Genomic DNA, 25,058 nt, shown 5'->3' on the forward strand with positions numbered 1-25,058 from the left:
AACTCTCCTAGGTTTACATAGAATTAAAAACGCTAGCTAAAATACAAAAAAAGGAAAACTAAACAGAAATGTGAAGAACGTCGTGTCGGGCAATACTCCACTGCCTTGAAATGGTTCAGTTCTTCTGATTCCTGGCACCCTTCTGACCCCCCTCTCTGCTTTCTTTTCGCTCGGTTTGTGTTCCTTGCGGCATAGCGGCATAGTCTGTGGAGGTTTTAGTGTATCACGGTGAGAGTGTGTTATTATGGTAGCCCAAGAGTGCCATTATTCAATTTTAATAGTGAACATTTCAATTAATACAAAACGGTCTTCAAACCAACATTCCATAATAAAACGGCCCTTCAAAATAAAACAACGTTTCAATAAAATGTTATCATATTTGAACGTTACATGTTATATTACTTTAAGAGGAATACAAGAATTGTTTTTAACCAGCCAAACACGCTAAACCTAAAGTCGCCTCTGATCTACATGAACAAAAACATTGTAACTTTTGTCGAAGTTGTGATTTACAGGACGTCCATTAACGCACCAATCTCAGGCATAGAAATCGCATTCATTTGACTTCTTTGATTAACTGTAATAATACAAATTCTGCTTTTAATATCTCAATTCTTGAGAATATTGCTGCGGAATTTCTTTTCAGGTGTCAAGCGTCTGTATGACAAGTCGATATTTTATTGTGAAACGTATTTAAACAATTAAGGGGACGAGAGCAAGATATCCTCTGTCTTTTTCCGATTATCCCTTTTTTCTCTTTCTGTTTTACTCAATTATATCAAAAAGCGGTTGAGTTAGAATTTTTGTAACCTTTTATTTCGATCAACGCGTGGAAACAACTAAAAATATGACGGGGATATCTATAAAAGTTTAGTTTACAAGATGTCCTTCAACGCACCTACCCTATCTACGCTGTTATTTCTAGCTAGACATGAAGTGTGCTTCCGTTATGTGACGTCATAAAAACGAACCATAAATCGTCTTCTGAGTGAGGAAATTTCCCAGGTATTATGAACACACCGTGCTGCAATTTGACGTCACATCCTGGATGAAAGATTAAACCTTGTCGATGCGTCCTATTGGCCAGCAGAGGGCGCAGTTGCGTAACTTTACAATGGAGGTGGCAAGTTTGACCACAAAAAGTCATTTTTCTTGAAAAAACGGGTTGTGGTTCAGTGTAAGGTGGGAACTATGTGGTGTCGCGGGCCAGATCGGGTTCCAAAATCTGGTCAAGGGGCCAATCCTGGAGACCTATTCAATGTTTTTATCTATGAGTACATATACAGTACACGAAGACATGTTGTATTTCTTTATACAGTATTTGTTTTTGAAATGGATTAATTTAATCTTTTTAGTTTTGAAACACTCACATATTAAGCAAAATACTATATTAGGTCCCTGTATAATGCCGTAAATGTGATGTTTTGTAGGATTACTGTTGTTGTATTATTTAGTGTTTTATGATATCTCTGCAATCATATTTTTGTTGCATATCTGTAGTATTTTTGTAGCATTACTGTAGTTTTTTTTTTATTTCTTAGCATTGGTGCAGGACTATTTTTGTAGTATTTCCATGGTAATATTTACGTAGTATTTTGTAGCATTTCTAAAGAAGATTTCTTTGTAGTATTTCTGCAGGATCTGTTGTAGTATGACTGAAGATTTATTTTTTACTATTTTTGTAGCATTGCTGAAGTACTATTTTATTATTATTTACATTGTAGTATTTTTGTCGTATTTCTGTAGTATTTTATAAAGTATTACTGAAGTGTCATTTTAGTAGACTTGCTGCAGTATTTTTATAGTAATTCTATAGTAGTAGTATTTTTGTAATATTTCAATAAAATAATTAAGTTATTTCGTAGTTTTTTAGAAGTATTTCTGAAGTAGTAATTTGCAGCAGACTCTCAAAGAGACGATTGAGAAAAAAGCATTTTTTATTTGTAGTGCTTAATTTACTCTTATATACTGTATATCCATAAACCATATCATTTTCACCATACATACATTCCACTTAGCTCTTCCCAATCTGACACTGAACATCAAGCCCACAGCACAACAGAGGGGAAGTTGGGCCATATGAAAAAGCCTGCTGGGATGCATGTGGCCCGGCTGTAGATTGCCCACCCATGTTCTAATGTATTGATTTTCGCTAACAAACCCATCTAAAAGAAGCACACTTTATTTTAAAGTAGTCTTTTATTTTCATGGGATTGGTCATGGATGAAGAAATCTTATTGGACATCCCTCTGCCGCGGGTTCTGATTGGCTCCCTGTCACTATTTGAACCCAGTCCTGTCAATCCCCTGCTATCAGTCCGTCTGCGAACCTCAGTCAACACTAGCCAAGCCTTTTTCGACTCCCACCTGTCCCGTTTTTTGCTCCCGTCTGTCCCTGGCTTCGACCCGTTTTTGATCCCGACCACGTCTGCTCTCCTGTCCCGGCTTCCGACCTCCTTTTGTCCCTGACTCCGTCTTAACTCCTATTCTGGCTTACGATTTGCTTCCGACCCCAACCACGTTTTTGCTCTCCTGTCCCGGCTACCGACTCGCCTTTTCCGTCCCTGACACCGCCATCGTTCACCACAAAAGATCCACTTCTGCATTCGGAGCACAATCCGAGTACCAGAGCGACTTGCTTCCCGTGTCCAGGGAATAACGTATCGTGGGCGCAGCCCTTTCTCTTCCTTCTGATAAAAACTTGTGAGAAACGCAACGCAAGTGGGTCCTGTCTCTGTTCTGGTCCTGACACCCTCATTAGAACAAAGAAAAAAATAACATATTTTCAAAAATTGTTATTAGAAAACAGAAGTAATACAGTACACAGACCCATCCATTCATCCATTATCTGCACCGCTTATCCTCAGTAGGGTCGTGGGGGTGCCGGAGCCCATCCCAGTTATCTTCGGGCAGTGGGCAGGGGACACCCTGAACTGGTTGCCAGCGAGTCGCAGGGCTCACAGGGACAGACAACTCGCTCGCATGTTCACACCTAGGGACAATTTGAACCGGCCATATAATCTGAAATGCATGTTTTTGGAATGTAGGAGGAAACCCTCGCAAGCACGGGGAGAACATGCAAACTCCACACAGGAAGTTCGATCTCACGATCTCAGAACTGTGCCGCACACGCGCCAACCACTGTGCTGCCCAGTACACAGACCAAAAAATAAAAATCTACAAGCGTAGCTAGCATTGAACTAAAGCACCTTTAAAATTTCTTCCGATTGGTGTTTAACAAATTCAAACAACTCAAAAGAGACAATTTTGATTTTGGTTTTCTTTTATTCTAGGATGAAAATGGTGAAAGAAGAAAATGACTGTTTCAAATACAGTCCAAGGGCCAACCCTAACCTCCAAAAGAGATGAAAAGGGAAGAGTTTATTTAAGAATTTCACATACTTGCACGTGCAACAAAAGGAGCTGCGATGACGATTCCTGCCAGAAGATGGCGTCAGCAAGCAGAATATTTTGAATTTACATACACCACCTTTTATGGACGAAGTTCTTTTCCACCACTAGGAGACGCTAAGTAATAGACACCGTCCCTTTAAATCCATCTAAATCGCCATCAACGCTGATGCCAGCGCGTGAACGCGCCCCACCTCTGCCTTCCTTTCCTCGGGAGCGCGCGCCCGTGACGAGGATTGCGCATTTCCTGCGGACGCGCGCGGAGAAGGGAAGCATAGGCAGGCGGGAGCGCGCGCGCGCGCCCACAGACACACACACACGTTAACACTCGCTCCGAAAGAAAAATCGAACGTCGGCGAAGAAGCCGATGATGCGCACGTGAACCCCCGAAGTAGCGACCTCGCACAACCGGAGGAAGACGCCGACTCGTCGGAGAGTAAGCCCCGCCAATCGAGCGGCTCAGCGGCGGGAGATTAATCCTTCCAGGCGGAGGGTGGGGGAGCGACAGCCCACGGACCGGGGGGCCGCAGAGCGAAGCGCCAATCCCGGATGGCTAGGCGCGGCTGCTCCCGCTCTCCCCCACCCTGAGCCGGGAGGAGCGAGAGGGGGCCGCGGTAGAAGACAACCCTGGCCGTTAGTCGCTTGGAGACTCCCCGGCCTTTTTTTCCGCTTGTGCCCTGGACATCAACCAACAAACTCGGACGTCTTCATCCTTGTCTGGGCGACATTATGGGCTCTAGCCCCTCTATGGAGTGACTCCCCCGCCCCTCTTTCTCTCCTTCACTTCTTCTGGAAGGAAACTGCTTAGAAAAAGACAGACGACCCCCCCCCCCTTCTCAATAACAGAAAAAAACCGCAAGGAAGGAAGGACGTTTCAGCCATGCCGGTGTTCAGCGGCCTCCTGAAGGTGAGGGTCTGCGAGGCGGTGGACCTCAAACCCACCCCGTGGGCGCTGCGTCACGCCGTGGGCAAAAGTGGCTCCTTCCTCTTGGATCCTTACCTGGCCCTCAACCTGGACCAGACCCGCCTGGGCCAGACCGTCACGAGAACCAAGACCAACAGCCCGGCCTGGCACCAGGAGTTCTGCACCGAGGTCCGAGAGGGCCGCAGCCTGGAGCTGTCCGTCTTCCACGACGCGCCCATCGGCTACGACGACTTTGTGGCCAACTGCACCATCCAGCTGGAGGACCTGCTGCAAAACGGGACCAGGCACTATGAGGACTGGGTAGGTGGGATCCGGATCTTCTGTGGCCTCCCCCAGGAGATCTCTTTATTTTTTGTCAATTACCGCTATCACGATATCATTGATATCTTATAAAATCCCCCCAAAAGATCAAATTTCCTTCAAAAACCCTCTGCAATATCAGAATAATATCAGAAGTGAAAAAGTAGTATCCTGGAAGTATCGACCAAGGAACCAACAGGTTCCAAAGCTAGGAAAAAAGTTAGGGGTCAAACAATGTATCACCATAATAATAAGGTCGACAATCGGGTCTTACATTAAAGGGACAGTGTGTATGATCTGACCATCAGATGTCCCTGTATCGCTTAGTGTATCACAGAATTTCTTCTCATTTTTTTTGGTCTAACTTTTCGTGAAATGTTCCTTGTTTTCTTGGGGTACCGGTAGCAGCTAGGTACGTGAGGCTCATTTGATTTAAAATCAATACAATTTTCTTGACCTAAGAGTATTTTTTTAAATGACAATATGATGTTTGAAATAAAATGACCCGATTTTGGGGCTTGCTCTTAAACCAATACCCCAATATTTTGGGTTTGAAAGATGGGGCCCAAAAATCTGGGTTTAAATCAAAACCCAAAGTAGTTTGGGTTGTTCTGAACAAGATGAGCCAGTTTTTTGAGGTACTTTTGGACAGCATGAGCCAACTTTTTGGGTTGCTTCAAACAAAACACCCAATATTTGGGGTTTGAAAGAAATCAACCCAATTTTTTATAAGTGGACATTTCTTTGACTGCCGTTTTCTTGGTTGTTTCAGATAAACAAGCATTATTTTGGGTTTGAAACAAAAAGACCATTTATTTTTCAAGCTAAAAACTCAATATTTGGGTTACAAAATAAATCGATAGATTTTTCTTTCAAATCGTAATTTTCAGGCAGTAGTTTTGTGTAAAACAAGCCAATGTTTGGATGAATTAACCAATGTAATCGATATGTCCACTTTAAAACCCAAATTGGGTTATATTTTCTTTTTTCCCCCAACAATTTTTACAATTTTGGGGCTTGGCTTATACAAACAACCCAATGTTTTGGGCTAAAAACTAAATGACCTTTTAGAAATGATTTTAATTAGCATGTTGGTATTTTTAATAGTATGTTCAAGACAATCCCATTTTTTTTGCAAAAATGAACCCATGGAGTGGATGAGTCTAGTCTTGATCTAAATTGGGTTAGTATTTTTTTTCTTCATTAATTTTGCAAGTGTAGCCTTCTGAATATAACATGGATTTCAAATTCAATATTCGTGGAATAACACCATTTAGTAATTACAATATTTTCCCGACCCTTTCTTAGCCTAGTGTGACGTCACAGTCGAAGCTGGAGGCAAAACAATACTCTGTGCTGGTCAAAACACAGATTAAACCAAACTTTCATTTCTTCTAGTTCGGTGTTAAAATGTCGTCATGTTGTGTGTTTGTGCGCCAGAATCAGAGAAAAAAAGTTTTACTGGATCTCAGTGCACACTCTTGATCAAAAAAGAAAGAAGAGAGTTGTAGTTAAATGCAGATTGGACCGAGGCACTCATCAAAAATGCTCAGGTTTGCACTGCAGACTTTATATCAGGTATCAGGTAAGAGAAATCAAACGTTTATGTTTGTTGCTGTTGTGTCCATATTACACCGAAGTATTTTGTTATTTTCTTAGCCTGAGCTAACTGTTAGCGTGCAGCCTGAATACCATCAAGAAATTCTTCTCCTAAAAAAACAAAATAACAATCAAAACATAAATGATTAAATGTATCTAATAAATTACTTTGATTGTTTGCCCATTGTTAATGTTAGCATTTAGGCTATACGCTAACAGTTAGCTGAAGATAAGAAAATAACAAAATACTTTGCCAACATAATAATACGGACCCGATGGCAGCAATCAAACGGTTAATCACTCTTAGCTGATATGAAGTGTGCGCTGCAAACCAAAGTATTTTTGAGGAGTGTCTCGGTCCAATCTTTTCGCTTTGATGCATTTAACCACAACTCTTATTTTCCTTGATCAGGAGTGTCTGCTGCGATCCTGTAAAACCTCAATTTATGATCACTCGCGGTTTTTTTTCGATTCCGGCACCCAAACACACAACATGACGACAACTCGCAACAACGACAGCTTTCTTTTCCTCTGTCTTCTGACCAGCGCAAGCCTTGTTTTGTATCCAGCTCCGGCTGTGACGTCATACGTGAGTTATTAAACCGTACTGTCGAAGCCATCCCTTTTGATCATACAAAGCTAAAATGTTATGCTTGTTGACATGTCGTCTCACCCTAGTTTTGGCCTCCGGGCTAAGCCCCGCCCCCTGGATACATCACAATGTTTACAAACAAATGAAAGGGTCTATAAAAACCCTAACTCTCCAGAAATTCTAATGCGTCCCACAATCTATACCGGAAAACACGGCGGATAAAACTGAAACTGCATAGTCTCCAAATTTCTTTAAAATCCAAAGTACTGCCTTAGTGCCCTCTCAAATCCCTATTTCAGAAACAGTATTACATTTATACACTGTACCTTTAAAATAGGTGCCTAACGATATGCTTTGGTCACGATTTGAATGTATCACATTACATAGGGACCTATTATATTATTTTGCTTTCAATCTAAAAGGTAAAGACATACTATCGAAATACTATTAAAATTCTACTACAGTAAAACTATATTACAATATTACTACCACAGAAATACTACAACTGAAAATCTAGAAAAATACAACTACAGTAATAATACAAAAATACTACCACAGAAATACTACAACTGAAAATCTAGAAAAATACAACTACAGTAATAATACAAAAATACTTAATAACTACAACAAAAATACTTGCCAAAATACCTAAACAATACTACTATGGCAAAACTTCAAAAATACTTCTCCAGAAATACAACCAAAAACACCACTACCATGATACTATGATAGAAAAATACTATTTCATAAATATTACAACAGAAATACTCCTAAATAGAGCTACAGTATTCCAAAAAAATTAATCAAATACTACAGAAATACTACTATGGTTATACTTTAAAAATACTTCTACAGAAATACAACCAAAAATACCACGATGGAAATACTACAAAAATGCTACTGGAATACAAAAACAGTACTACTATGGAAATACTTCAAAAATACTTCTACAGATATACAACCAAAACCAGTTCCATAATACTATAATATAAAAATATTACTTCATAAATATTACAACAGAAATACTACTAAATACAGCTGAAGTAATATTCCAAAAATACTAATGAAATCCTACAGAAATACTACTGTGGAAATATTGTAGAAATACTACAGAAATTATAAAACAATACTACTATGGTTATACTTTAAAAATACTTCTTCAGAAATACAACCAAAAATACCACGATGGATATACTCCAAAAGTGCTACTGAAATACAAAAACAATACTACTATGGAAATACTTCAAAAATACTCCTACAGAAATACAACCAAAAAACACTTACATAATACTATCTTAGAAAAATACAACTTCATAGATTTTACAACAGAAATACTACTAAACACAGCTACAATAATATTCTAAAAATACTAAACAAATACTACACAAATACTTCTATGGCAATACTTCAAAAATATTTCTACAGAAATACAACCAAAAACACCATGATGGAAATACTACAAAAATGTACTAAAATACTAAAACAATACTACTATGGAAATACTTCAAAAATACTTATATAGACATACAACCAAAAATACCACAATGGAAATACTACAAAAATGTGACTGAAATACAAAAACAATACTACTATGGAAATACTTCAAAAATACTTCTACAGATATACAACCAAAACCACTTCCATACTATAATAGAAAAATATTACTTCATAAATATTACAACAGAAATACTACTAAATACAGCTGAAGTAATATTCCAAAAATACTAACTACAACAAAATTACTTGCCAAAATACCTAAACAATACTACTATGGCAAAACTTCAAAAATACTTCTCCAGAAATACAACCAAAAACACCACTACCATGATACTATGATAAAAAAATACTACTTCATAAATATTACAACAGAAATACTCCTAAATAGAGCTACAGTATTCCCAAAATTCTAATCAAATACTACAGAAATACTACTATGGTTATACTTTAAAAATACTTCTACAGAAATACAACCAAAAATACCACAATGGAAATACTACAAAAATGCTACTGAAATACAAAAACAATACTACTATAATAGCATAAGACTATAATAGAAAAATATGACTTCATAAATATTACAACAGAAATACTACTAAACACAGCTAAAGTAATATTCTAAAAATACTAAACAAATACTACAGAAATACAACTGTGGAAATACTGTAGAAATACTACAGAAATACTACTATGGTTATACTCTAAAATAGTTATACAGAAATACAACCAAAAATACCACTATTCAAATACTACAAAAATGCTACTGAAATACTAAAACAATACTACTGTGGGAATACTTAAAAAATACTTCTACAGAAATACAACCAAAAATACCACGATGAAAATACTACAAAAATGCTACTGAAATATAAAAACAATACTACTATGGGAATACTTCAGAAATACAACCAAAACCACTTCCATAAGACTATAAGAGAAAAATATGTTTTCATACATATTACAACAGAAATACTAATAAACACAGCTACAGTAATATTCTAAAAATACTAAACAAATACTAGCTAATACTACAAATACTATGGCAATACAAAAAATACAACCACTAACATTACTACCATAATTCTATAATCCAAAAATATGATCTCAGAAATATCACAACAGAAATACTACAAAACACAGCTATAGTAATATCACAAAAATACTAAAGAAACACTATAAAAACACCACTATGGAAACACTATAAAAACACTACCGAAATCCTAAAACAATAGAATAGAATAGAATAGAATATACCTTTATTGTCATTGTTACAAAATGGGTTAACATATTGTGACAACGAAAAACACTACTTACATACCAGATATGAGGTGACAAAAATCGATATCGGGGAGAAACGTCAACTTTAAATATCGTCTTAGAAACTATATGTGCTGAATTTCAGGTGCAATATCAGGTAATACCTAAAACATTTTTCCTGATAATACCAAAAAAGAGAATGGATTTCTTTCTGGTGGACTCGGGTGCCGCCCCCCCATCCCCAATTCTTTGCATTCCTCCTGAGCTCGGAAGGAACACGGAGTTTTGTTCCCTTGCGTCCAGGTTGCGAGGGTCCCCCCCCACACTGAAGCCCCTTTCATGACTTTTTGCTTTCTTGTAATCAGATCGGACTCGGTAGCGTGATGCGGAGAAGGCCTCATCCGAACGCCGCTCGTTCTAAAAGGGCCCGTTTGTTTGCCGGATTTGAGAATTTGTCCTCGGCGACGACATGTGATCTTGTCCTCTGTAGACCACAAAAAAACCCCACACCGCCACCCCCCCTTGAGGACTTGTTTTTTTTTTATCTCCTCTCACTTTGTGTTCCAACCGAAGGGGATTTCTGAAGGAGATTCTGGGTTCAATTAGCCGCACGTGCTGTCTGGAATCCAGCACCCAAGATGCTCACGTTTTAATCAAAATGCCCCTTTGTTCTCTGATTTTAAAGGAACAGTGTGTTAAATATCACTGACCACAATCACAAAACATTGGTTGTAACGAGAATTGAACCTGGGTTTCAGCGGTGAGAGCACAAAAGTCCCAAACTCTAGTCCACCAGTGTTATAGATGACGTACGAAAAGGCATTTGCTTTGACCTCATTGTCACTATTTTCATTCACGGTACCAGAGACTAATGTTAGAGAACCGAGAAAACAGAAAGTCGTCCTGAAAGATCTAAATAAATGCAATAAAGCACGACGAGGGTAACAACTGAATTAGATTTTGAACGACATGAAATAAATACGATTCAAATTTTATGTTCGTATTTTTTTCATAGTTTATTTCGTCAAGAAATTATTTTAATCACGGCCACACATATTAAACAATGGCACTTAAAATGCCTAATTTGAGCTGTGAAAACGTAAAACAAAATTTGATAACGATTTTTAATCAAGGGCGTGCGCATCATACACGAGTGCGCTAAAAAATACATTGTTTTTAATCACTAGGAAGTTGTAAAAAAATACACAGTGTCTCTTTAATTCTAATAACAAATTCTGAGGACGAATCTGTAGTACTAAAATCGCATTCTACGTAACCAACACTCAAATCAAAACAGGACCAGATCGACTACAGTAAGCCCCCAGGATACAGCGTCCGATCTTTATTACATATTCACTTCATGGTGTGGAATTTGTTATTTCAGCCCCTCTTTACGGCATTTTCCCCACCATATGACATCAAATCGGTTTTAGTTTGCGCGTGTTAAAACTTTACAGTGTTCGTCCATTTTTCGATTGGGAACTTTAAGAATGCCGTCTGCTATCCGTCAATATCATATTAAAAGTCGACCTTTACGTCGTGACATCGTGAAAAAGCCAATATGCTTTTGACGGAACTACCTCCCACGATGTTTCTATGCTCAGAATCTCGTGTGCTTCGTAAAAACTGTGCGGTGGCCATATTCTGCTGTATTTTTTGTATTGTATTTAATCACTATGGGTCTAAAAGCATGGAGTGATGCTAAAGGAGAAGCAAAAACCTGATAACAATGGAAACAGAGCTTGGGATGACGAGGAAGTATATAAAAAGGCGCATGGGTCGCTATAGTCGATTGACGATCAGGATTATTAATCAAAAGAATCAAGGAGATCTAAGTGCATGACAATCCTCTAAAGATGAAGTTTTAAAATCAATATACCAAAACCAGATGAAGTGTCCAACCAGCTATTGCCGATAGTTAGCGACAATCATTTCTGACGGAAGTTGCACTATTTTCCCTTTTCTTAAAGGGACAGGGTGCATTATTTGACTACTACATGTTGTTCTATTGTGTAGGGGAACTGAAAATTAATGCTAGAAAGCACAAAGGAGAATACAAACTGCGGAGACTTTCTCAACCTACGAGTATAGCTTATGTGTTTTTTGCTTATTATTGAAATCACTGATCGATTCCTGATTCCTAATGAATACATTTTGCTGACCACTAGGGGCGCTATATTACACACAATGCTCCTCTCCCTAACACTCCAAAACACATTGACCACGTTTTAATCATCAGCTTTTGATTTTTTACTTGTGAGACCCCTTCTCAAGGTTTCTTATTTTCCTCGTGCTGAGGTTTTGAGTTTTTCCTTGCCTTCATGTTGGTTTCAGATCAGGGAAGGGTGTCATTGTAACCTTTGCAGTCCTTTGAGAAATTTTGTGATTAAGAGCGTCACAAATAAACGGGACTTGACGCAGAGAGATACAATTCCCTAAGAAATTAGCTAATTAAAACGTTTCCGGTGCTTATGTTACCTTCGGTGATATACGTTAGCTAGCTATTACACCGGGGACAAGCGTTAGCATCCTCAGCAGTCCAAGCTGAGGTCAGGCCGTATGGATTACTTTGTTGATTGACCGCCCTGGTATCGATTCCCCCTGCCGCTCCACTGTTACGTCACGGCCATTGAGCCGCGTTCGCGTGCTATGCCGGCGTTTCAAATTTGATCAAGTAGGCGACTGATTCTTTACACGCAAAAAAATGGATGAAAAAACAAAATCTATATCTATATGTGATCCAATACAGCTATGCTATATCTATGTATGAATGGAGACTCCTCTATGATCATAATCACAGTACTGAAAAAAAGAGTTTTTGTTTGCTAATTAATTTGCCACCAAATTTCTAGCCCTCTGGGTTTCGAGCTAGCCATTGAGCTAGCTATCATTTAATCTAGCTATCTCTCCAGCTTTCGAGGTATTGAGCTTTCTATTTATATGGCTAACAAGATAGGTATGGTGTTAGCCGTCGAGTTAGCTATCTTGCTATCGAGCTAGCTACCGAGCTCTTGCGCTGGCAATCATTCCATTTGGCTATCCAGCTATCTATCTAGCATTCAAGGTATTGAGCTATTTATTTATCTATTGAGGCAGCTATCATTTCATCTAGCTATTGAGGTTCTGAGCTATCTATTTATTTAGCTATCAAGCTAGCTAGTTATCAAGATAGCTATCTTGCTACAGCACTAGCTATTGAGCTCTTAGGCTGGCTATCATTCTTTTTAGCTTTCCAACTATCTAGCATTCAAGGTATCTAGCTATTTATTTATCTTTCTACCTACTGAGGTAGCCATCATTTTATCTAACTATCAACGTTTTTAGCTATCTATTTATCTAGCTGTCAAGCTGGCTATCGAGCTAGCTATTGAGCTCTTGAGCTGGCCATCATTCCATTTAGCTATCCTATTATCTAGCATTCAAGTTAACAAGGTATTCATTGTATACATCTTGCTATCCAGCTAGCCTTCGAGTGGGCTATCAAGCTAGGTATGACGCTAGTTATCTAGGTATTGAGCTAGCTAATTAGCTAATTTCCTGGCTAGTGAGCTAGTTATCTGTCTATCGGACTAGTTATATATCTAGCTAGCTATTTGTCTATGAACCGATCTATCTGTCCATCAAGCTATGCAACGGTAATTGAACCTGGGTTGTAGCGATAAGAGCGCATAATTTTTCCAATAGGACCAGCAGTGGTATAGATGACATGTGAAAAGGCAGATTTTATCTCATTTTGACACATTTTTAGTGACACTACCAGAGACGAATGATCTCGGTAATTTAATGATTTGATTGCGTGTTTTATATGTTACAATGACGATACATTCTATTCTTGTAGTAGGAGAATAGAATAGATTGAAAATGTGTGAGAAGGGACCACACTTTTTATGTTTTCTACTTCTGCGCTTACTGTATTTCCTCCTAAATTAATCGATTATCCCCAATTCATCAAAAAAATAATCCATTTCATATTGTGAAATAAAAATTTCTCTGACACTGTGATAATGAGAAAGAAGCCAATGCCTTTTCTGTAGTTGTCTTCATCACTGAAGGTCCAGTTTGGCACTTTCACCGCTGGGACCCGGGTTCGAATCCCTTTACGATCAATGTTTTGTGTAACGGCATCCTAACTTTGAGTTCTTTTTTTAGGTAGTGCGTTTTACACAAATTATATTTTATTTATATCTGGTTTTATATTCAGAAAAAAATACCTCACTTGTGTTTTTTTCAAAGAAGGAATTTGTAATAATAATAGTATGATATAGAAAGTTTTACCCCTCCCCACCGTTTTGTTTTTTAACTAATTAAAACAAAAAAATCCCTCCCGTTCCGATTCCTCCCGTTATTTCCTCCCATCCCGAGGTCCAGACTCCCCCGCCGTTCCCTGGCGTCACGGCTCGGGTGAAATATTAACCAGGCTTTGATGCTTATTAATTGCCCCTGCCAGGAGAGCTCCCCTGCCCACCCCCCTCGTAATTCAGATGCTCTGTGAAGTGCGTCTCCATGGCAACGCTGACAGGCCATCTCCTTGGCGACCGCCTCTCACCTCCTGCCTCAGAGGAGGACGAAGGACAACAGCCTAGCCGTGGAGGATTTTTCAAGGAGTGTCTTCAAAATTAAAAAAAAAAAAAAAAAAAAAGCCAAAACCTAGTACTTAAATCAAATCCTTATCTTTGAAAATATTTGCCGAAAATATCGATGATGGATTGAGAAAAAGTTTTAGTCCGATGCGGTATCCAATTCTCGAATAATCATCGACACCAGATATTCAATGCCCCATTAAAAATCTCTTATGCTTTTAAAGACCGCTGACATTTTTAAAGAAATAGTATTAATTGTATACACAAATTATTTTTTCTCAACTCATATACGACCATTGGATAGCCAAATGGATCGATAGCCAGCTCAAGAGCTCAATAGCTAGCTCCGTAGCAAGATAGCTAGCTAAATAGCTCAAAATCTCGATAGCTAGATAGAATGATAGCTGCCCCAATAGCAATAGCTCCTGTTTCGAACGGGTGCTTGAAATCCTTAAACGCTTGATTTTTAATGTCGTGTTTTCAAGGATTGAAAAGTTTTTAAATTTTGGGTGTAGATTCTTGAAATTGTTGTCATGTTTCTCAACAGGTCTGCTTAAAAATTACAAAAATGATAGTGCTCGCCGGTGGTTCTTTTTGCCACGCCGTCGCGATTAACGGCGGCTTGTGTTAGTTTGTATGGCATTGTACTATGAGGCGTCTTTGCCTTCTACGGTTCGCGCCCAAGAGGACAGGTGCCTGTTTCCTGTTTTAACAGATACTGGAGAAATGGAAAATTGTCTTTGGAAGTCCTTAAAGAGTGCTTGAATTTGGCCATGGAAAAGGCGTACGAACACGTATAGCTGTTAACGGCAGTGAATGAGTTGATTTAGCATTTATTTGATAGCAATTTGCTATTACTGTATTTTAAGGCTACAAGAAGGCAGCCAATACTGATATTAGCTACCATTACCGATACCTTGAAAAAGTCTTTCATCGGCTATTTTACCGATACCAGAGTACATTTTTGTTAGGCTTGGTGGCACTTTTTTGCAATCCTTTCCCCCCAAAAAGTGAACTGCACTCTTGCGCCCGCAATCCATTATCTTGTATCCCACTGAGAGTAGGGATCAGCAGAAGATACTTTTGTGAGGGGGCATGCGTTTTTGGCCCACGTCATATGAAATCCATTATCTGTGGTTGACTATTGCTGGAAGCAGGGTCAGGAAGAGCGCATTATTTGGTTCGGCTTACTTAAGTGTGCGATTGTGGCTCGCTTAAAATGAGCTGCACTGTTTCGGCTTGGATCCATTATCCCCAGTCAAATACTGCTGATGGCGAAGACCAAGAGAGAGCAAATTTATGTCTTGTGTGGAGGCTCTTTTTTCTATTCTTTCTGACTAGAATGAACAGCACCTGTGCGCCCACTGTCCATTATCCCTGGTCAACTATTGCGGTGAGCAGGGGCTGGCATAGCATATTTTTAGCTACTATTAGCTACTGTTTCCGATCTCTTCTTTCTACCACTCAGTCACTTTACTTTCACATCCTCTCACATTTAGTGACCCTATAACTAGGGTTTGCGAGACCTTTCGGTCTACCGCCCCCCTTTCTTTGCCTTGCTGTCTCATAGGGAGTAGAGATAGAGAGGAGAGGGTCCCCAGTCCCTTCGCTCCCTCCACTTTTTAGTCGCTTCTTACGACACGCAGGGGACCACGGTGATAGAATTCTCACACCTCCCAAGGGGGAGAGGGCTCCTCACCACAGGACAGACCAACTTGGGTGCTGAGGTGCTTAACTTGTTTGGGTGTTTGGGCATTTGGGTTGGCCATGGTCCCAAAAACTTTGGGTGTGTTTTTTGCTACTTTTTCCCTTTTTTAATTTTCTTTGTTTTTGTATGCATTTGTCTTGCTGTCGGTCACCCCTCTCGAGGGATATGACCAGGGTAGATAGATTATTATCGGCAAAGGATAGGAAAAGGTCACCCTGGTTCTCCTTCGGCAGGCATCACTCGATCCGCGGCCCCGCGGCTCCTTTTACACGATTAACCATCTATGATGTTGCATTAAACATGCATGAGGCGCATGCCGCTTCACCTGCTGCTGCGCGTTATCGCGTTAGCTGCACGGAAACCTGCGGCAAAGTCAATAGAACGAGCGGAATCTCCGCATCGATTTCTCCGAAAACCGGATACCACGAACCGGCTCTCGCGGACGAACAATGATGTCGCTTCATAACAGGCATTTACCGATAACTGCATTTCAATGGAAGAAAACAAAGGAACCCGAAGGGCCGAAAGACGGAATCACAAGAGCCGTTCGCAGTCAGCAGTCGAGCGCAACATGACCATAGCTGACGGTTGGGATGGACACAAATAACTTTGTGTCTTTTGTGTGTGTACCAAAGAGTAATACTGTATGTCTCTATTTTGCACATTTGACTCGCGGGTGATGGATTCTGCTTTATATAGAAATACATGTATTTATGAATAAATACGGTATGTGTCACAGGAATACATAATGAATACATTTTGTGTATAGTTAACTGTGTGACCCAAGGGCTATTTATATACTGTTTACCATTTATATCTCTATTTATTTTGCCACCTCCTTTTTCGTCTATCTTTCCATTATCTGCCCCGCTTATCCTCAGTGGGGTGGCGGGGGTGCTGGAGCCCATCCCAGCAGTAGGCAGGGGACACCCTGAACTGGTTGCCAGCCAGTTGCAGGGCACACAGAGACAACTCACTCGCTCATTCCCACATAGAGACAGTTTGGACCGGGCAATTAACCTGACATGCATGTTTTTGGAATGTGGGAGTAAACCCATGCAAGCACAGGGAGAACATGCAAACTCCACACAGGACTTGAATCCATGACCTCAGAACTGTGCCGTGCACGTGCTAACCACCTCATTATTTTGAATGTATTTATTTCAGATATTATTTTTTCATTTCCTCGTTTTGGTAGTAGTTTTGGCGTTTATATTTTTCGGTATTTATATTGTTGTGTATTTTGTCATTCGTTTAGTTAAGTTTTTTTTCGCCCTGTAGTTTATCGCGTATTTTTATTGTAAATGGTAAATGGTCGGCATTTATGTAGTGCTTCAAGTCTGGGCTATCAGGGTCATTAGAGGTTTTCTTGCCCACATTTAATCCGGGAATTGAACCTGTGACTAGCACTCTACCTCCTAAGCTACTGTCGTTACACAGTTGTGTATTTTGTCACTTATTTCGCTATTTTTGATTCTGTCATATAATATGTACCGTATTTTTTTTGCGTATTTTGTCGCGTTTTTATCTGGATCTTAATTTTTGTATTTATTTTATTGGTCTATTTTGTAATTTATTTATTTCGATATTTATTTAATTGTGTACTATGTCACGTATTTTGTCACTTCATTATTTGAGTATTTATTTTGTCTTGTATTTTGCTGTGTATTTTGACGTCATAATTTTTTTGGGGCATCAATTTTGTCGTGTATTTTGTAGTTTGTCATTTATTTTAGGGGGTATTTAACTTGTTGTGTGTTTTGTCATGTATTTATTTCTGTATTTATTTTGGTTTGTAAATTGTCACATATTTTGTTGTGTATTTTGTTAATTTTTTGTATTTTGTTATTTTTTTGTATTTCATTTGTTTGTTTCCTTTATATCCTCTATTTTGATGTCTGTATTTTTTCTGTTTTTTTTTTCCACACACATTGCCCCGTTTGTGTTTTCACACCTGGGAATTATCGAGTACGTGGAATTTTTTTTGTGTGTTTGTCGCACAAAAACTAGCATAAAAGTGCCTCGACGCTCTCTAAGCGGCCAATCGTGTCGTGAGACAGATGGAAGTGGGCGGCGGTCTGTTCACGAGACTAGAAGCTTGGTTGTGGGGGGGGGGGGGGGGGGTTTGCTGTCTGGGTTGGTGGAATGAATTCCGGGGGGATGAATGTCAAGTCTCTACTGATACAATGCATGCTTTTACAGTCCTGTCTGCAGATGGTATGGTGTGTGTCAAACTCGTACAGTGTGACAGTAACTCGTATATCTGCCGTTAAGGGGGCGTGGCCGAGTGCTGCAAATTTGTATGTGGTCACGAAGTCGAAGCGTATTTGTGATTCGGTTTTTTGACTCAAGACTGAAAAAAAAAATCCTCAAAAATGGCAATCGCATACTTGTTTTGTAAGTACTTATGTTAGGCGCGGCCGGAATGAGTATTCAAATGTGCCTGGAATACAAGGAACAGACTCAAAGACCACGATGTCACAGGAGAGGATTTGTTGAAATAATTGAAGTTTAGGTGTGGGAGAACAAAATATGAAGGGAGTCTTGCTGAATCTAATCAGGGAATGGTGAAAGTGCAGCTAGCGAGGGTCTGGAGACACTAGCTTTAGGAGTTTAGATGCGAAGGAGAGAGGCAGTGGGTTATCAGGAGGCTAAAATCAAGAAAGAGGTTCAAAAATATAGTTTCGAAACGTGAGATCGGGTTCTACGAACCACAATCGTCAATGTTAATGCACCAGGGTTGGGTAGGGTTACTTTAACTTGATTACTTTCAATTACTTTTGGATTACTCCAATACCAAATATGCTAATAAAAGACAAAATAAACTAAATATGAATAAAATTATGACTCACAACAACTGGTAAGCTTTCTCTCTTGGCTTTGATATCTTTGATCTCCGGCAAAACTAACATATAATGCGACAGAAAAAAAATGAAAATAAATCCAAACAGCTTGCCAACATCATTTTTGCCGTTCCATGTGTTCCGTTACTCCCCAAGCCTGCACAAAATTTAGTCATTTTATTCATATTTAGTTTATTTTGTCTTTTATTAACATATTTGGTATTGGAGTAATCCAAAAGTAATTGAAAGTAATCAAGTTAAAGTAACCCTACCCAACCGTGTCAAGCACCGGTTGCTTGTCTGAAGCAGCTTTTAACGGACGCCATCTTGATTGTGATCCTCCCTACCTGTGCTGGCCGAAGTAGAAAGCTGGCCCAAGAGGGAGGAGGGGGGAGCGGGATCTTGGCAGGGGCGTGGCATAGCAACATAATCCTGGTGACATGCTTTAACTTCAAGAAAACAGAGCCCTCTTCTGAGGAGTTTTTGTTAGTGTTGCTGTTTGACACATACTGGGCGTGTGGTATGGCGTGCAACTCGCAAACTCTGCCTCTCCTTTATTGGCGAGTGTCTCTGATTGGCCGGCGCCGTTAATACCCAACCTGTGACAATTGAGGCTCGTCAAACACTCCATAACTCAAATTATGGGGAAAAAAATCACAAAAATGGTACCTTAAATCCTTGAAAAAAAAACACAGTGTCTTGCAATTTCACAATCGCAATATTGATTAGATGTCACTTAATCGTACAGCGCTAGTTACTATTAACTTCATTTAAAAGGTAACTGCTTGGCCCCCAAGATTACTAACCCCCAAAAGTAGTGAGTTACTCTGAACAAGGTTCGTACAGGTGCTTTAAATCCTTAAAAATGCTTGAATTTTCGATGAAGTTTAGGTGTTCAAATGAGGGTTTTAAATTTATTTTATGGTTCCAAAAAAGGATTGGGGCTAGGGTTAGAAACTAAGGTTTTAGGCTCCTTATTGGGTTATTCTACTGAATTTAGGGTCTGGAATAGGGTTTTGGCTAGTGTTACAGCTAGAGTTAGGTGGAGGTTTTAGGAACTAGTGTGTGGGCTCCATATTACGGTTCTCAACTGAATATAGGTTCCAAAATACATTCAAAGCTAGGGTTATGGTTTGAAACAGGGTTAGGGCTAGGGTTAGGTGTAGGGCTAGGGTTGGGAGCTAGGGTTTAAACCAATTTTAGAGCACCGAAATAAGGTTGGGGTTGAGTTAGGGTTTGAAACTGAGGTTTAGGGTCTTGTTCTCTTGATTGGCGCTGGATTCTTTCTTTTAATGGTACTGGAAAAATTGGAAAATTGGCTTTGAAAGTTCTTAAAAAGTGCTTGAATTTGGCCACGAAAAATGTGTTAAAACTAAAAGTATTCTAGTTACAAATTACTGTATATACTCATATTGAAGCTGCCACCCCTAAACTGATTAAAAATAACCAGATGATAAAACAAAAGGAAGGAAACGTGCCCATCAACCTGTGACAGCAATGAAACCATATTTCATATTTCTTGGCTTGTGCAATCTTCTAATCTTGTAAATTAACAGTTGAGACACTCCATATCCATTTGTTTTATTGGCTTCAAAGCACTCGAATATTTCCTTCTTGTTTTCTGGGTCATATCCAAATAAAAAAACCTAAGTTCTGCACTCATTTACCGTAAATTCTGTGCTCACGTTTTCCCCGTTGATGTGGTTGTTCCTGTAAAAGCCACGCCCACTCCCCAAAACCAAATATGTGCATATGAACTGACCCCCTGATTTCATTATTTCATTTACAAACAACACGGAATCTATTTACTCACCTCAAGACAGACTATGGAGAAAACCGCGACAATATTAGCAATTTAGATGGCGTTTTCATCTGCTGCCAGTTACCGAGACTATCCGGATTACAGACGAATCGGGAAAGACAAGATCAATCGAACAAAATAGAATTTCATTCCTGTACAAAAATTGTTCTACCACTATTGAAAATGATCAAAAAGTGTATAAAATACAAGGAAAACTCCAAAGTTGGAAGGTATCTAATCGTCTGTTCCTCTGACTTGTTCTTCCTGCTGCTACGTGCTTCCTAATTGGACTAACAAGATTATGAGGCCAACTACATTCTACCTTCTCCTCCCATGTTTGAGTAGTGTCAGCACCGTTTTTGTCTAACTTGTGATAATACGTTAAAATCCTTTTGGTTTTTGATGCTAAAAACGTTAGTATTAGCATGTAGCTTCCAGGTATGATAATTGTAAAGGTTTCCATTTCTTGTATGAGCCGAGTTAGCACCATTATGTTTTTTATTTTCAATTATACTTATTATTAATGTCTTAAATGTCGCGTTTAAAAGAGTGGATGTCGTTTTTATAACCAGTTTGATATGTAAAAACGGTGAGAGTACGTTAGCATTAACATGTAGCTTTGAGTTAAGATAGCCAAGTTAGCGTGGTTTTTGTCCCTCTTGACTATTTACTTTTGCCATTATTCGACATAAACGTCAATTTAGAAAAAATGGGGTCCTAAATTATTATAAATATCTCGGTTTTCATATGTCAAAAACTAGTTCTAGCATGTAGCTACTAGCTATATTTGTTTTTTGTTTCAGCTTTTCCCTTTAAGTGACCAAGCTATCCCAGTTAGCACTGTTTTAGCTTCTCTGTTCTATTTTACTTTGGTTATTAAGCAACCAAAAATGAAATATTTACCAAAAAATGAATTGCATCTGTTTTTGTATGTTAAAACACTGTAGGTGTGTTAGCATTAGCATGTAGCTTCCAGGAACGATACTTATAAGGCTTCAACTTTTGTTTATATAGGCTGAGTTAGCACCATTAGGCTATAGTCTTTATCTTATATATTTATCTTTAATGCCGTAAATGTCATGGTTAAAAAATTCAATGTGCTATCGATTATAACTGTTATTATGTGTAAAAACGCAAGGACGTTAGCATCCCCATGTACCTTCCAGGCAAGATAGTGCGGTTTTTGTCTTTCCTGTCCATTTACTTTGGTCATTATCCGATGTAAATATCAATTTAAAAAACATTACAGTTCTGTTTTTTTTTTTTTTATTAAATATTTTATTTTGGAGCCGTCAAAAACTTTAGCATTAGCATGTAGCTATCAGGCATGATACCTGTATATTCTTCGTTTTTTGTTTTGTTTTAGGCTTTCCCTGAGTGACCAAGCTAGTCAAGTTAGCACTGTTTAAGCTTTTCTCTTCTGTTTTTGTTCAATAATAAGCGACATAAATGTAATGTTTACAAAACAGGAAATAAATATATTATTGTATTTTAAAAGGAGGTGCATTAGCTTATAGCTTCCAGGCAAGCTAGGAAAGTTATCACCGTCCCTCTCTTCTATTTTTTTGGGTAATTAGTGGCAAAAGTGTCCATTTTTAAATGAATCAAAGTGCTGTTTATTTTAAGTATTTGGTTATTGATATGTAGAAAAACGTTAGAATTAGCATGTAGCTACCAGGTAGGATACTTGTAAAGGCTTCTATTTTTAGTATCAGCACATTAAGCAGTACTAATTCTTCTGTTTTACTTTTGTTATGAATTGAAAACGTCTTAAATTTGAAAACAACAAAGCAAGGCCTTAAAAAGTTCTTACATTTTCTTATTAAAGTCTTAAATTTAACTCTCCAATGTCTTAATTTTGACCTGTCTTATCGGCATGATGGAACAGAATAATTTGTATGGGTGAACTAACAAATGTATGGAACATTGTGTCATAAAATTATTTTTGATATTTCCCGACTATCGATTCTTGCCCGATAAATGCAGTGCGTCAGTCCGAAAATCCAGATTTCCAAGTCAGTCTCTAACCCCCCCGTCGTCTTCGGAGTAACTCTGTGATGGGAACTGTTTCTTGTCCCTGTCTTATGAAGTTATTCTTAGTTATTCCGACCGATTATTTTGTACTATTCCATAAACGTATGCGGGAATCGATGCGATATAGGTGCGGTCTTAAATCTTTCTAGTTGTGATCTTGAGATGGTCCTAAAGTCTTAAATTTGAACGGAAAAATCTCATATTAACAATGAATTTAACAATTGATTACTTGTCGATTAATATATATATCGCAGTTTGTTCAAGTCATCTATAGAAGGTTTTATCTTGGAATTTTCTTTGATTTTTGCAACCAACAACAAGGTGAGTAGAGGACGACAGATATTTAAGAATTTGAAGGATATCTGTATCTACATTTTTATTTATATGACGGGACAATTATTTAGGCTCAGATACAGCGGAGCCTTTCTGCCTCTAAAGCTAGCCACCCTGCGCCTTGTGATTGGATAAGCGACCGGGGGCGGAGCCATTGAAGCAGAAAGAATAGCATTAGAGCGGAGTAGACAGCGGCATCTCGGCTAACTCCTGGGTCCCGACATGCCTGTGAATCGAGACCGCTGATAATATTGATATTTAAAAAGGCCGTGGTAGAGAAGCGTGTGCGCGATCAGGAGAAAAAAAAGTGAAGTTAACTTCTTTCAGGCGGAGACTGATATATTATCCTGTATCATAACATTACTTTGTGTGGTTGTGATTGAGAGAGAGTATGAACAGCACGCTAAAGTGGAAGAGTGATTAGCTGTTACCATAACATCTGGCTCTAAAACAGGAGTGTCCACAGTTTTCAATTTGTGAGCTGAAATTTCGATGAACCTTTTGTTTGTTGATCGTATGAACATTTTTGTCTATTTATGGTCAAAAAATCAGATGGTTAGTTTTTAATGTAGCTTTATACGAATTGCTGCTAAGCCTAGTTTTATTTCCTGCACAGTTAGTTTTTGAATAGACAAATGTGGAAATTTACTGTAAAAGTTTTCAGAGGGCTATTTTAAGTTTTATTTGAATTTATAACAAATATTCCTTGTTTCTTTTTGCGCTGTTAAAAATGTCTCCCACCATTTTTTAAGCTAACGAATATCGGCTCTATATCTTAATACAAATAATCGGTATCGGCCCTTAAACCCCCATATCGGCCGATCCTTAAACGCGAGGCCCTTCGGATTGACCGATCCGGATGGGACCCTGAAGGCATCACGCCACCCCCACTCCAGCTTCCCAATCGGTGTTAAAATCCCGTAAGTTACGCAAGTGAGGATTAGCAGCCGTTTTTTTTTTTTTTTTTTTTTTTTTTCAAAACTAGCGGACGAATCGGAATTCTAATATCGGGAAGGCCCGAAGAGCGCTCGTTCGGAACCACCATCTTGCTGATTTATGGTCACCAGAGAAGATGACGCTTGAAAGGGAGTGTCGCCATGAAAAATCTCTTTTTTTTAAAAATTATTTTGCTGTCTCATATTTATTTGCATGTTTCTTATGTGCGAGTGAGGCCTCTTGCATAAGAGGATCTACGGCTGTCAGGGAGCTTAGCCAAAGATTTAAAGCCCCCCCTTTTTTCCAGCCACCTTTTTTTTTTATATTTAATTCACGCACGCTCTACACTTATAACACACACACACACACACACACGCAGTTTAATCTGTGTAATTGCATGCATGATGTCATAGGTGTTTGAATCATTTGGTTGCATTTGGGGTCTTAAAGGGACAGTGTGTATTATTTACATCCTCCCGGTGGTAAAAAAAAAACAATGCCTTCATTTAGAAATCCAAAACATCATTGATTTAAAATAATAAGCAGAAAGATATGAACTATCAAGAAAAATGAGCTTTTATTTGATATAATCTAAAGGGAGCTGACATGATTGCCCGGCATCTTACTGCCAAGGCTACCCGCATAAACCTTTCTTTTTTTTCTTCTTTTCATTCTTTTGCACATATTTTGATTTTTTTTTCCACAAAAACAAGCGAAAAAATAAATCGTAGTAAAAAAATGTTCCACTTTAAGATATTTGCTAATTTTAAGTTTTTTATTTTCTCTTTTCTCTTTTTTCCTTTTTTGTAGCTTATTTTTCTTTTCCTATCTGTTTTTACTTATTTTTATTTTATCTCCTTTTATCTTTTCTTCCTTTTTTCCTTTGTTGTTAACTCCTTAACCTTCATTTTTTTCACATTTTTTCTTTTTTTTCACTCTGTTCTTTTTTTTCTTCGTCTCCTTATCCCTTTCATTTTTTTCATATTTTCTCTTTTATCGCTTTTTTCACTTTTTTTTCTTCCCTTTATCTATTTTACTTTTTTCTTCGCCAACACGTGGGCAGAAAGGTGTAGTAAAATAATGTTGAGTCTCTGTAGTTTGTATTCTTCCCTGTGTTTTATAGCACTCTTTTTTTGGTAGCACAAAACCATACAAAGACATCTAATGGTCGAATATTACACACTGTACCTTTTAATCTGTCTTGCTTTTAGTTAGTTGGATTACCAGAGGGAAAAAATTGACT

The 25,058-nt window shown here is 38.5% G+C and overlaps 1 protein-coding gene across 1 annotated transcript in view; it reads left to right on the top strand.

Moving 5' to 3' along the window:
* Nucleotides 1-3,657: 3,657 nt before the first annotated feature.
* prkcea (protein kinase C, epsilon a) overlaps nt 3,658-25,058 on the top strand; it is a 56,154-nt gene continuing 34,753 nt past the window's right edge. Inside the window, exon 1 of the mRNA XM_088324209.1 lies at nt 3,658-4,635. Coding sequence (XP_088180335.1) covers nt 4,291-4,635 — 345 coding nt within the window. The 5' untranslated portion in view covers nt 3,658-4,290. The remainder of the gene's footprint in view (nt 4,636-25,058) is intronic.

This window comes from Urocampus carinirostris, chromosome 19 (genome assembly GCF_059441175.1).
Source record: "Urocampus carinirostris isolate Australia breed hairy pipefish chromosome 19, RoL_Ucar_1.0, whole genome shotgun sequence".
NCBI classification, from domain to species: Eukaryota; Metazoa; Chordata; class Actinopteri; order Syngnathiformes; family Syngnathidae; genus Urocampus; species Urocampus carinirostris.